A 13,485-nucleotide genomic window follows, 5' to 3' on the forward strand; every position below is an offset into this window, starting at 1 on the left:
GCATGCAGTTTTTACTGCTAAGAGAGAGGCAGAGAAGGGCAGATTATCAGATGTTGCAAAAGGAAAAGAGGATGTCTTCCACATCGCCAAACAGATAATGAGAGAGAACCAGGACATTGTAGGTGATAGTTGTGTGAAGGACAATCATGGAAATCTCTCACTAGGTGATGATGCCAAGAAAATGCATGGAACATCTGCTTAATATTGAGTTTCCCTGGTGCACTGAAGACTTGCCAAACACAGAACCTGTAGCTGGCCCTCCCAGATTGGTGACAGGTGAAATGGTGGCTAAACCAATGGCAACAATGAAGCAAGGCAAGGCCCCTGGACTATCTGGGGTAGTCTCAGAAATATTGAAGCCCTCTGCAGAAGTCAATTGTCCTTTCCTATGCAATCTTGCTAATGCCATCATAACTGAGAAGAATATTCTGGATGACTGGAGTGAGAGCTACATTATCAACCTGTATAAGGGAAAAGGTGATGCCATGGATAGAGGAAACCACGGGGCTTTGAAACTTACAGAGCACTGTCCGAAGGTCATTGAGTGGTGGATAAAATAGCTTGAGCTATTGTGGATATAGATGAAATGCAGTTTGGTTTTGTAAGTGGCAGAGGTACAAGTGATGCAATGTTTATTGTCAGCCTTTTTTTTATCTCGTTTTTCATCTGAGCCTGGTCGAACCATCAAGAAAGATGAAAAGCGGCCCGATGCAAAAGCATAGAGTTACACTGCAAAAGATAAATGTCAAAAAAAAAAACATTAAAAAAACCCAGGAACAGTTACACAAGCAAGAAAGACATGGTTCGTAATGTGGTCATGGTAAGCCAGAACACCTACACTGAGCCCTACTGGGAAAAAACTAAAATAAAACAGCACCTGAATGGGTGTGCCATTTGCCCACAGTTTAAGGGTCCGGACCCCGTAGGCTAAGGTTCACAGGTCACCATGTCCCAGCCAGGTATGAACTACAATCAATACCATGACCACCAGATGAAACAGAAATGTGAACACAAAAAAGATGTTTTAAAAACCCTGATCCAGGAGGTATGCATTTGCTGCTAACTTGAATACGTCCACATCTGGAGTGGTGGTGAATACAGTTGCTGGGAGTGAATTCCACAAATGGCTGGTCCTGGGAATGTAAGATGAGAGATGGAGATTCGTATGTGATCTTGGAATACTCACAGCAAAGGGATGACCACTCATGGAGGATCTAGTAGTTCTTATACTAGGTGCCTTCCTGGGAAGAATGTTGGACAATTCAATGGATGGCTGCAGAAACAGGTGATGGTAGAAAACACACAGCGGGGAGACATTTCTTCTGTGAGCTAGTGGTACAATGCCAGCTTTCAAAGGTTTGTCTATCTTAAGCAGATGGAGTGCTCTATTCTGAAGTCTATCCAGTAATGCCAAGGATATAGTGCCAGCCCCACTCCAAATTGGAGAAGCATATTCCATGAGAGGGTGGATGTAGGCCTTCTACATGGTAATGCATGCTTGCTGGGGGAGAAGGTCCCTAGTTCGTCCCAGGATGTAAAGGCACTTTGCTGTCTTCTTTACAATGCCAGTGATGTGCTGAGCCCAAGATAGGGTGTTAGTAATGGTGATACCCAGGAGAGTTATGTTGTTTGTAGCAATCAACTCGTTGTTCATGAAGAAGAGTGGTGGGTGATTCTGGGTTCTCTTTCTACTGATGATCATCTCAGTTTTGCTGGCATTAAAGGTAATGCAGCAGCTATCTGCCTAAGAAACGATCTTATGCAGATCACATTGGAGGCTTCCAGCACAGAGTTTTCTGTCACATGAATTCTTGATTACAATGTGAAGCGTTGAGTCATCAGCAAATAGATGTAGATTGTTCTCTAAGTGAGAAGCCAGATCATATATGAACATCAAGAATAGCACAGGACCAAGTATACTCCACATGGGGGACTCCAGCAGATATAGGCCTTGGTGAAGAAGTAGCTCCATCCGGAACAACAGACTGCTCTCTATCAGACAAAGGATGAAATCCAGCTGTACAGGTCACCTTGGATGCCAAAAGATGCCAGATTCCTCTCTATTGTCAACTTTTGTTAAACTTGAAAAGGCTTTTGACCGTGTACCACACAAAGTTCTGTGGTGGGCAGGGCTCGACACGAAGCACTACCCGATTGCTCGGGGCAAGTGAAACATGCATTCGGGCAAGTGGGATACATCTCTGACATGCCCGACCGGGCAAGCTAGAATGAGCATATACTACAAACTAGCACCACAAAAATGAGGCTTTTTGATCTTTTATTTCAGTTCCTAAAAGCGTCCCTCACTATGAATCTGCCATTATGTTTTGGCTGTTTTCTTAGTCTCTGTTTCATTTACTGCTTTGCAAGTTATTTTATATCCCCCCCGCTGTTGTAGTATGGTACGTGTACTGTTTATAGACCCCTTGTGCATGACATCACACATCATGTGATATATACAGCTGGGGTCAGACAGACACTGTCTTTCATGCAAGCAAGGCTTAATCTGTCTTCAATATGGTTAATTTTTGCGCTGTTTTTGCTCGTTCAAACAGAGAATCAGATAAAAGACATTACCGTCTCCCCGCTATCAAGAAAAATGTTAACAAATAGAAGCAAATACTTCAAGAATAACGAGGACATGAGTGGCTAAAGAATACGAAGAGAGGAGCTCAACCTGAAAACTCCAGAGAAATTCACGATTGTATTTAAAATGTATTTTACAAAAACAAAGTCGGAAGTGAGGATGGAACAGTTTGTTTAAGAATCTCGTTTTTTTTTTTCTGCTTGCATTTGAGTTAGCCCCTTCATGAAAGTGTTTGATTTTCTTACAGGTGAAGCCACTTCCTTATTCGACACAGAAAACTCAGACTGGTTTCTACGGAAGAGCGATAGTTCCACTAAGAAATACATATATTTTTTAAAATTTCTGAGAAAAAAAACCTCAGAATTTTCGAGATTAAAGTCAGAAATTTCAAGAAACAATCTCAAAACTTTTGAGAAAAAAAGTCAAAAATTTCGAGAAAAAAGTCAAAATTTTCGAGAAAAAAGTCAAAATTTTTGAGGAAATAAGTCAAAATTTTCGCGGAAAAAAAGTTGAAAATTTTGAGAGTCAATTTTCAAGAAAAAAGTCAAAATTTTCGTCAAAAGTTTTGAGAAAATAAACTCGAAATTTTCGAGAAAAAAGTCACAAATTTAGGCTACCAGGAAGTACCAGGTCATTCAGAGCTGACGGAGACTTAGTCTGCTACTACTGTGTTTAGTGCTGCTGAAATGGACGACTTAATCAAATGTTATTTCGGGATTGGGTTTAATAATAAAGAGATCCTTGCAGTCTTGGCACAGAATCACAATATTGTGATTTCTATCCGGACTTTGAAGAGGCGGTGTCGTGAACTTGGTCTTTTCAGGAGGCGAAAGCCGCTGCCTAGAAGTATTTGAATCTACGTGAATCGCATCACCAACCGACTTCCTGTACCCCGGTTGTCACAACTCTGAATTCCATGGCTCTGGTCTCAGCCATTCATGTCTACCGGCCGCGAGTGAGTGTCACTTCCGTATGGAAGCTCGCCTTTTACAGATTTCTGACTTTTTTTTTCTTGAAAATTTCAACTTTTTTTCTCGAAACTTTTGACTTTTTTCCTCGAAAATTTTGACTTTAATCTCAAAAATTCTGAGTTTTTTTCTCAGAAGTTTCCAAATAAAATATAAAACCCTGGCCCTATTGCTCTGCCGTAGGGTTTCAACATGTGTGACGTGTGATAAATCTTGAAAGAACAGAGCAGATTAAGAGCGGAAAGAGCTGGAGCTTTGTTTCTGTTATCAGAGGAACACAGTCCTGTGCAAAATATTTATATATCAGGTTTTTTTTTTTATATCATCCACTTCTAGGTTAAAAAAAAAAACCACAAAAACCAAACAACCCCCCGTACTGTCATGACAGACCGGCTGCACTGATTCAGTTACAGGTTGCCATGTTTGTATAAAACACCCACAGCCTACACACTAAACAATAATTTTAAACTCAAACCTTATCCTGTCTGTCATGATGCAGCGGGGTTTTTTTTTTACTTAGAGGTGGATGATATAACAAAAAAAAGATATATAAATATTCTCAAACACAGTACTATTCAAAAATCTTGGCATCCTATTGTTTTCTTCATACAAACTTTGTTATAGATTTCTATTTTATGATTTCTACATTATCGAGTAATGAATCTACAGTCTGAGAGAGTTCTACACAAACACACTGAACTTTACAACAGCTGCATGCATGTGAAATGGAAATAAATCAACTAAGGCAGGAAAAACTATTTTGGATAAAATTGTTATTGTCTGTTACAAGTAAAAAGTAACCAATAACCAAACTTAATAATAAACTTCATCAATAGCCAAAATTCAACTCAATGTGTGATCATTTATTTTGCAATTCACAATTATTCCATGGTTTCCTAAAAAAAAAAAAAAGTAGTACTCGCAAAATAGGGGGCAAGTGATAATATTGGGGGGGCAAGTAGAAATTAACCCCCACTTTCCCCCGAGGGAAAGTGGGTTTAACAGTTAATGTCGAGTCCTGGTGGGCCATGCAGCAGTTCAGTTGACCAGAATGGCTTGTTGGTACAGTGCGGGTGATGTATGCCAATGCAAAAAGCAGAGTACAGATTAAGAACTTATTCAGTGACAACTTTAATGTCCAGGTGGGAGTTCACCAGGGGTCAGTGCTGAGTCCTTTATTGTTTATTTACATCCTGGAGGCTCAATCTTGCAAGTTCCGCACTGGTTGTCCCTGGAAGATGTTATATGCTGACGACTTAGTGATAGTTTCAGATACTTTGGAGGACCTCCAAGAGAGGTTCTGCCTCTGGAAATCTGGACTAGAGACAAAGGGCCTACGTGTCAACTCCAGAGAAATTCACGATTGTATTTAAAATGTATTTTACAAAAACAAAGTCGGAAGTGAGGATGGAACAGTTTGTTTAAGAATCTCGTTTTATTTTTTTTTTCTGCTCGCATTTGAGTTAGCCCCTTCATGAAAGTGTTTGATTTTCTTACAGGTGAAGCCACTTCCTTATTCGACACAGAAAACCCAGATTGGTTTCTATGGAAGAGCGATAGTTCCACTAAGAAATACATATTTTTTTTAAATTTCTGAGAAAAAAACTCAGAATTTTCGAGATTAAAGTCAGAAATTTCGAGAAAAAAGTCAAAAATTGAGAAACAATCTCAAAACTTTTGAGAAAAAAAGTCAAAAATTTCAAGAAAAAAGTCGAAAATTTTGAGAAAAAAGTCAAAATTTGTCAAAAGTTTTGAGAAAATAAACTCGAAATTTTCGAGAAAAAAGTCACAAATTTAGGCTACCAGGAAGTACCAGGTCATTCAAAGCTGACGGAGACATATGCCGCTTTTCCACTACAAACGCGGCTGAGTCGGGCTGAGCCGTGCCGTGCTGAGTTGGGCTGAGCCGTGCCGTGCTGAGTTGGGCTGAGTCGAGCTGAGTGGGGCTGTTGGAGTTGCATTTCGACTACAACCGCGCTGAACCGTGCTGGCTGGAAGTGGGTGGACACATTGGGTGGAGTTAGCGAAAGTGGGTGGACATCACGTGATGTCGTTAAGCGGCGCAAACAGTGACATCAGTGATCTTTTAAGCGGTAGTCTCACGCCCCGGAGAGTAAACAATAAATATGGAGGACATGGAGTCGTTAGTGTTGCTGGTCTTGGTGCTGTGGCTTGTTGTCACCGACAACGCCAACAGATACTGGCAAGAGCGTATAGATGAGGCGAGGCGCATAAGGCTTCAGAAATTCTCGTAATTTGTAATTATTCTTCTTCCGGGTTTACGGTGTTTACAGATCCCAGCGTGCTCGCGGGGCGTGTGAGGACACTCCTCCTCACCAATCAGTGCACAGGGGAGTGTCTGCTCACGCCCCTAGCCCCACTTGGCTCGGTTTGGCTCGCTTCAGCCCTACTCCAAAACCGTGCGAGTTTTGGGTGCTAAGCAGGGCTGAAGCGAGCTGAGTCGTGCTGTTCTGAGGTAGTTGAAACGCGAGCCGTGTCGGGCTGAAGTGAGCTGAAGCGAGCTGAAGTGAGCTGAAAAAGGGTAGTGGAAAAGGGCCATTAGTCTGCTACTACTGTGTTTAGTGCTGCTGAAATGGACGACTTAAATGTTATTTCGGGATTGGGTTTAATAACAAAGAGATCCTTGCAGTCTTGGCACAGAATCACAATATTGTGATTTCTATCCGGACTTTGAAGAGGCGGTGTCGTGAACTTGGTCTTTTCAGGAGGCGAAAGCCGCTGCCTAGAAGTATTTGAATCTACGTGAATCACATCACCAACCGACTTCCTGTACCCCGGTTGTCACAACTCTGAATTCCATGGCTCTGGTCTCAGCCATTCATGTCTACCGGCCGCGAGTGAGTGTCACTTCCGTATGGAAGCTCGCCTTCTACAGATTTCTGACTTTTTTTTTTCTCGAAAATTTCGACTTTTTTCTCGAAAATTCTGACTTTTTTTCTTGAAAATTTCAACTTTTTTCTCGAAACTTTTGACTTTTTTCCTCGAAAATTTTGACTTTAATCTAAAAAATTCTGAGTTTTTTTTTTTCTCAGAAGTTTCCAAATAAAATATAAAACCCTGGCCCTATTGCTCTGCCGTAGGGTTTCAACATGTGTGACGTGTGATAAATCTTGAAAGAACAGAGCAGATTAAGAGCGGAAAGAGCTGAAGCTTTGTTTCTGTTATCAGAGGAACACAGTCCTGTGCAAAATATTTATATATCAGGTTTTTTTTTTATATCATCCACCTCTAGGTTAAAAAAAAAACAAAACAAAAACCAAACAAACCCCCCCCGTACTGTCATGACAGACCGGCCGCACTGATTCAGTTACAGGTTGCCATGTTTGTATAAAACAAACACCCACAGCCTACACACTAAACAATTTTAAACTCAAACCTTATCCTGTCTGTCATGATGCAGCGTGGGATTTTTTTTAACTTAGAGGTGGATGATATAACAAAAAAAAGATATATAAATATTCTCAAACACAGTACTATTCAAAAATCTTGGCACCCTATTGTTTTCTTCATACAAACTTTATAGATTTCTATTTTATGATTTCTACATTATCGAGTAATGAATCTACAGTCTGAGAGAGTCCTACACAAGCACACTGAACTTTACAACAGCTGCATGCATGTGAAATGGAAATAAATCAACTAAGGCAGGAAAATCTATTTTGGATAAAATTGTTATTGTCGGTTACAAGTAAAAAGTAACCAATAACCAAACTTAATAATAAACTTCATCAATAGCCAAAATTCAACTCAATGTGTGATCATTTATTTTGCAATTCACAACTATTCTATGGTTTTCCTAAAAAAAAAAAAAAAGTAGTACTCGCAAAATAGGGGGCAAGTGATAATATTGGGGGGGCAAGTAGAAATTAACCCCCACTTTCCCCCAAGGGCAAGTGGGTTTAATAGTTAATGTCGAGCCCTGGTGGGCCATGCAGCAGTTCAGTTGACCAGAATGGCTTGTTGGTACAGTGCGGGTGATGTATGCCAATGCAAAAAGCAGAGTACAGATTAAGAACTTATTCAGTGACGACTTTAATGTCCAGGTGGGAGTTCACCAGGGGTCAGTGCTGAGTCCTTTATTGTTTATTTACATCCTGGAGGCTCAATCTTGCAAGTTCCGCACTGGTTGTCCCTGGAAGATGTTATATGCTGACGACTTAGTGATAGTTTCAGATACTTTGGAGGACCTCCAAGAGAGGTTCTGCCTCTGGAAATCTGGACTAGAGACAAAGGGCCTACGTGTCAACGTGGCCAAGACTAAATTGTTGGTATTAGGCCCCAACCTTGACTCATTAAGGGACTCTGGTCAGCATCCCTATTGTGTGTGCAGGAAAGGGGTTGGAAGTAATTCCATCTTCTGCAATGGTTGCTCCCACTGGGTCCACAAGAGGTACAACCCCGATTCCAAAAAAGTTGGAACAAAGTACAAATTGTAAATAAAAACGGAATGCAATGATGTGGAAGTTTCAAAATTCCATATTTTATTCAGAATAGAACATAGATGACATATCAAATGTTTAAACTGAGAAAATGTATCATTTAAAGAGAAAAATTAGGTGATTTTAAATTTCATGACAACAACACATCTCAAAAAAGTTGGGACAAGGCCATGTTTACCACTGTGAGACATCCCCTTTTCTCTTTACAACAGTCTGTAAACGTCTGGGGACTGAGGAGACAAGTTGCTCAAGTTTAGGGATAGGAATGTTAACCCATTCTTGTCTAATGTAGGATTCTAGTTGCTCGACTGTCTTAGGTCTTTTTTGTCATATCTTCCGTTTTATGATGCACCAAATGTTTTCTATGGGTGAAAGATCTGGACTGCAGGCTGGCCAGTTCAGTACCCGGACCCTTCTTCTACGCAACTGAGCGCTGATAACAACTTGGGTCGTCCTTCTCCTCTTTAGTCCAAATGACACGGCGTCCCTGATTTCCATAAAGAACTTCAAATTTTCATTCGTCTGACCACAGAACAGTTTTCCACTTTGCCACAGTCCATTTTAAATGAGCCTTGACCCAGAAAAGACGTCGGCGCTTCTGGATCATGTTTAGATACGGCTTCTTCTTTGAACTATAGAGTTTTAGCTGGCAACGGCGGATGGCACGGTGAATTGTGTTCACAGATAATGTTCTCTGGAAATATTCCTGAGCCCATTTTGTGATTTCCAATACAGAAGCATGCCTGTATGTGATGCAGTGCTGTCTAAGGGCCCGAAGATCACGGGCACCCAGTATGGTTTTCCGGCCTTGACCCTTACGCACAGAGATTCTTCCAGATTCTCTGAATCTTTTGATGATATTATGCACTGTAGATGATGATATGTTCAAACTCTTTGCAATTTTACACTGTTGAACTCCTTTCTGATATTGCTCCACTATTTGTCAGCGCAGAATTAGGGGGATTGGTGATCCTCTTCCCATCTTTACTTCTGAGAGCCGCTGCCACTCCAAGATGCTCTTTTTATACCCAGTCATGTTAATGACCTATTGCCAATTGGCCTAATGAGTTGCAATTTGGTCCTCCAGCTGTTCCTTTTTTGTACCTTTAACTTTTCCAGCCTCTTATTGCCCCTGTCCCAACTTTTCTGAGATGTGTTTCTGTCATGAAATTTCAAATGAGCCAATATTTGGCATGAAATTTCAAAATGTCTCACTTTCGACATTTGATATGTTGTCTATGTTCTATTGTGAATACAATATCAGTTTTTGAGATTTGTAAATTATTGCATTCCGTTGTTATTTACAATTTGTACTTTGTCCCAACTTTTTTGGAATCGGGGTTGTACACCAACATCGGTGGCAGATTGACCCCGGCCATACTTTCAAACGTGACAGATGTCTCAGCACAATTCTTTCTATAGATGGCAAGCCCATGGAGCATGTGATAATAGACGACCACAAAGTGGAAGTTATTGACTCCTTCCTCTATCTAAGAGATACTGTTTTAGGTGGTGGTGGCAGTTGTGAGGCTGCTACTGTCTCATGTGTAAAAATTGCCTGGGCTAAATTCAGGGAGCTATTGCCTATCCTGTCATGCAGGAGCCTATCACTATTCACTTGGGGCAGAATATATGACAATTGTGTCAGAGCGGCCATGTTGCATGCTAGCAAAAGCTGGCTGTTAAACAGGATTGACCTTGCATGACTAGAAAGGAATGAGTGATCCATTGTTAGGTGGATTTGTGGCGTAAAACCAGAAGACGGCGTAAAAACAGACGTGCTTCAAGAGAGACTTTGAATTGAAAACCTAGAGTCCATCATAAGGCTTAGACGGTTGCACAGGTTCGGCCGTGTACAGCACAGTGATGGATGGATTACGAAAGTGGGCAGCCTGCATGTGAGTGGGCAAGCGAAAAGAGGGAGGTCATGGAAGACGTGGACAGAGTTGATGAAGATAGATCTGGAAATGTGCAGCCTAGCTACCACTGATGCCAGAGATAGTCTTGTGGAGGTGCAAACTTAAAGCCATGCAATGTCCTACCCACTAATTCAGATGTTAAAGACATAAGTAAGCAAGTACGTTGTCATTATTAATGTTGTCCTGCCCCAGCAAAATCTATGGCCACGAGTCGCTATGAGCAACTTATTGTCTGATTTCAGTGGGACTTTAAATAGAAACATCCAATATGTCACAACTGGACAACATATTCGTAGCACAACACTGATAACTGACTAGACACAAGCAGTGCAATTGTGCATCCGAAAGGAGTTTATAATCTCACACTATGACTTACCTGAACCTTCTTCGGTCACCATTCCAAGGCTCTCTGCTTTCTTTTGTCTCTCAAATGCATTCAGATCCAGTACACTGAAGAATGCAATACAATAAACAATGTACAATAAAACAGTGTGACTTAACCGTGAAGTAAAATTGAGGAAAGCGGGTTCTGGTGTACGGAAGCCGTGAGAGGCCCTTCATATAATCTTTTTTATTCACCTTGTTATCCTGAGATAACGACATAATTAATTCAGGATCTCGAGAAAACAACACAACTAATTCGAGATCTCGAGAAAACAAAACAGTTATTCCGTGATCTCGAGAAAACAAAACAATTATTCCGTGATCTCGAAAAAACAAAACAATTATTTCATGATCTCGAGAAAACACCTGAGATTTCTAGCAGAGCTGCGCCCCCTGTGGGTCAGACAACGAAGACTTAGAAATTGGCGGACATGTAACAGAGCAGAAATGGCTTTTTACGATGCCTTGAGAGAGAGGGGGGCCAGTCTTCTGCGGAGGTGTCGCGGACTAATTTTGAAATTATCCCTTATTAAAAGACTTAATGCAATCTCTCCCTGTGTCAACCCCTGATCAAAATATTGCCTTATTAGGTGATCGATTATTCCAGACATTCTAATGGCCAAAGTTGCGTCTATACAGAATGAGAAATAGCCCCAAAGTCAGCATATCACAAGTCTCTTGGCGCACCTGAATGAACCATTTCTCAGCTGTTTACTCGAGATCATGAAATAATTTTGTTTTCTCGAGATCACGGAATAATTATTTTGTTTTCTCGAGATCTCGAAATAACTGTTTTGTTTTCTCGAGATCTCGAATTAGTTGTGTTGTTTTCTCAAGATCCTGAATTAATTATGTCGTTATCTCGGGATAACGGTTTTGTTTTCTCGAGATCTCGAAATAGTTGTGTTGTTTTCTCGAGATCCTGAACTAATTATGTCGTTATCTCGGGATAACAAGGTGAATAAAAAAAGGATTATATGAAGGGCCTCTCTCGGCTTCCGTACTGGTGAAATTGGGGAAATCTTATTTACCTGCAAGACTGCATTAGTCCAGATAAACTTTTGAAAAACCCAGCATCTCTTTTTTCTTTCAGGTAGTCCAGCATTTTCTAAAGACAAATGCTATACACTTTAGTAATAGGAAAAGAATTGCTTAACACTGTTTACTTAAGAGTTTCACCATAAATACAAATATTGGGTAGCAATGATGCACCTGCTGAACAACTACATTGCCTCCATTGAGAATAGAGATTCCTAGTTTCAGAGTGAAAGTCACCATCGGGCCAAGTCGTCCTGAAACAAAACAACAAGCCTGCACTGATTATATGTACCTTTAAGGCATCAGCAAAATTGCTGAGCCTAATTAAGAATATAGGAACATAAGATAAGGACTAGTTTGAAAGAGGACAGGAGGGTGTGAGTGAATTTTATCTTTAGCTTGTGGGTTTAAGCTACAGAATGTGTTGGGATGCCCATAGAGTTTTTGTATCTGGAGGCACCAAAAGGTGTGAAGATCTCGGTCTCTGCAGCCACGGTTATCTTTTTGATTCACTGTTGACTAAGTTAGAAAGACTGCTTTCCTATTTCAATATTTTATGCACCTCACACCTCGGGCGGCACGGTGGTGTAGTGGTTAGCGTTGTCGCCTCACAGCAAGAAGGTCCGGGTTCGAGCCCCGTGGCCGGTGAGGGCCTTTCTGTGCGGAGTTTGCATGTTCTCCCCGTGTCCGCGTGGGTTTCCTCCGGGTGCTCCAGTTTCCCCCACAGTCCAAAGACATGCAGGTTAGGTTAACTGGTGACTCTAAATTGACCGTAGGTGTGAATGTGAGTGTGAATGGTTGTCTGTGTCTATGTGTCAGCCCTGTGATGACCTGGCGACTTGTCCAGGGTGTACCCCGCCTTTCGCCCATAGTCAGCTGGGATAGGCTCCAGCTTGCCTGCGACCCTGTAGAACAGGATAAAGCGGCTACAGATAATGAGATGAGATGAGGAGCTGCCATTTTGTTTTGGGGCAGTCCTGGAGCGGTCCTAGGGTGGGTCTTCCAAAAATGGACCTGACTTAAAAATTGTTAATAAAAGTTCAGACTTCAGTGTTTTCTGGGATTCCCTCATGCTTGTATTGGTTCTGTACAATAAAAGCGTTTCAGGCAACTTCTTTTGTGTAAGTATATTTTTTGGCTACTTTTGAGTTACAGACTTCCATGAAAAAGGCAGCAGATTTATTTACCTTTGCTGGCACTGATCATCTGGAGCACCATCTCAGCCGCTCCTCGAGCATGCAGCCTGGCCTGCTGATACAGAATTTTTTGCTTCTCCATCTCCTTCTCCTGCGATTGGAAATGTACATGCACAGATCAGATCTGTAACCAGTCAGCATTTTGGCTATATTTACAGAATACAAATTAATCAGTTCACATACTAATTATTAATTTAGTCTCTATTGTTGGAAGAAACACGGCACAGACGTCATCATGGCACGGACACTGTATGCATATCTATGTAAGCAATTTTTATCCCTGCTAAACTAGATAACTAACCATAAATAAGCTACTATACACTACCGTTCAAAAGTTTGGGGTCACCCAGACAATTTTGTGTTTTCCATGAAAAGTCACACTTTTATTTACCACCATAAGTTGTAAAATGAATAGAAAACATAGTCAAGACATTTTTCTGGCCATTTTGAGCATTTAATCGACCCCACAAATGTGATGCTCCAGAAACTCAATCTGCTCAAAGGAAGGTCAGTTTTATAGCTTCTCTAAAGAGCTAAACTGTTTTCAGCTGTGCTGACATGATTGTACAAGGGTGTGGCAGCGGGGGCGTGGTCAAGCGCCGGTCTGTGACAGGAAGGCGGAGTCAGGGAAGGTAAGTGGCAGAATCACTACACCTGAGAGCAATTAACCTGTTTGTGTGTCTTCCCAGTGACCGCGCCCTACTTAAGGAGGGAGAGCGAGAGCAGAGGAGCTGATCCCTGAACTAGATGGCAGTTGTGTGTGTCGTTTTGGTGTTGCAATTGTTCACTGCAAAGTGTGGCAATAAAGCCTATTTTGAACCTGATCTCTGTCCTGCCGTCCTCTGTGCTCCACCCCCGCATACAGAAGTGGTGCTGAAACCCGGGACCTGGAGCACAGCAGCCTAACAGCCCCATGGAGTCCTCCCCGTTCGC

General features: G+C 41.5%; 1 protein-coding gene across 1 annotated transcript in view; it reads right to left on the minus strand.

Annotated features, from left to right (window-relative positions):
- The window catches only part of ryr3 (ryanodine receptor 3), a 296,068-nt gene that overhangs the window by 42,221 nt on the left and 240,362 nt on the right, over nt 1–13,485 (minus strand). Inside the window, exons 79-82 of the mRNA XM_060915728.1 lie at nt 12,544–12,643; nt 11,531–11,610; nt 11,350–11,426; nt 10,311–10,384 (exon numbers count right to left, since the gene is read on the minus strand). Of these exons, the coding sequence (XP_060771711.1) occupies nt 10,311–10,384; nt 11,350–11,426; nt 11,531–11,610; nt 12,544–12,643 (331 nt within the window). The remainder of the gene's footprint in view (nt 1–10,310; nt 10,385–11,349; nt 11,427–11,530; nt 11,611–12,543; nt 12,644–13,485) is intronic.

This window comes from Neoarius graeffei, chromosome 3 (assembly GCF_027579695.1).
Source record: "Neoarius graeffei isolate fNeoGra1 chromosome 3, fNeoGra1.pri, whole genome shotgun sequence".
NCBI classification, from domain to species: Eukaryota; Metazoa; Chordata; class Actinopteri; order Siluriformes; family Ariidae; genus Neoarius; species Neoarius graeffei.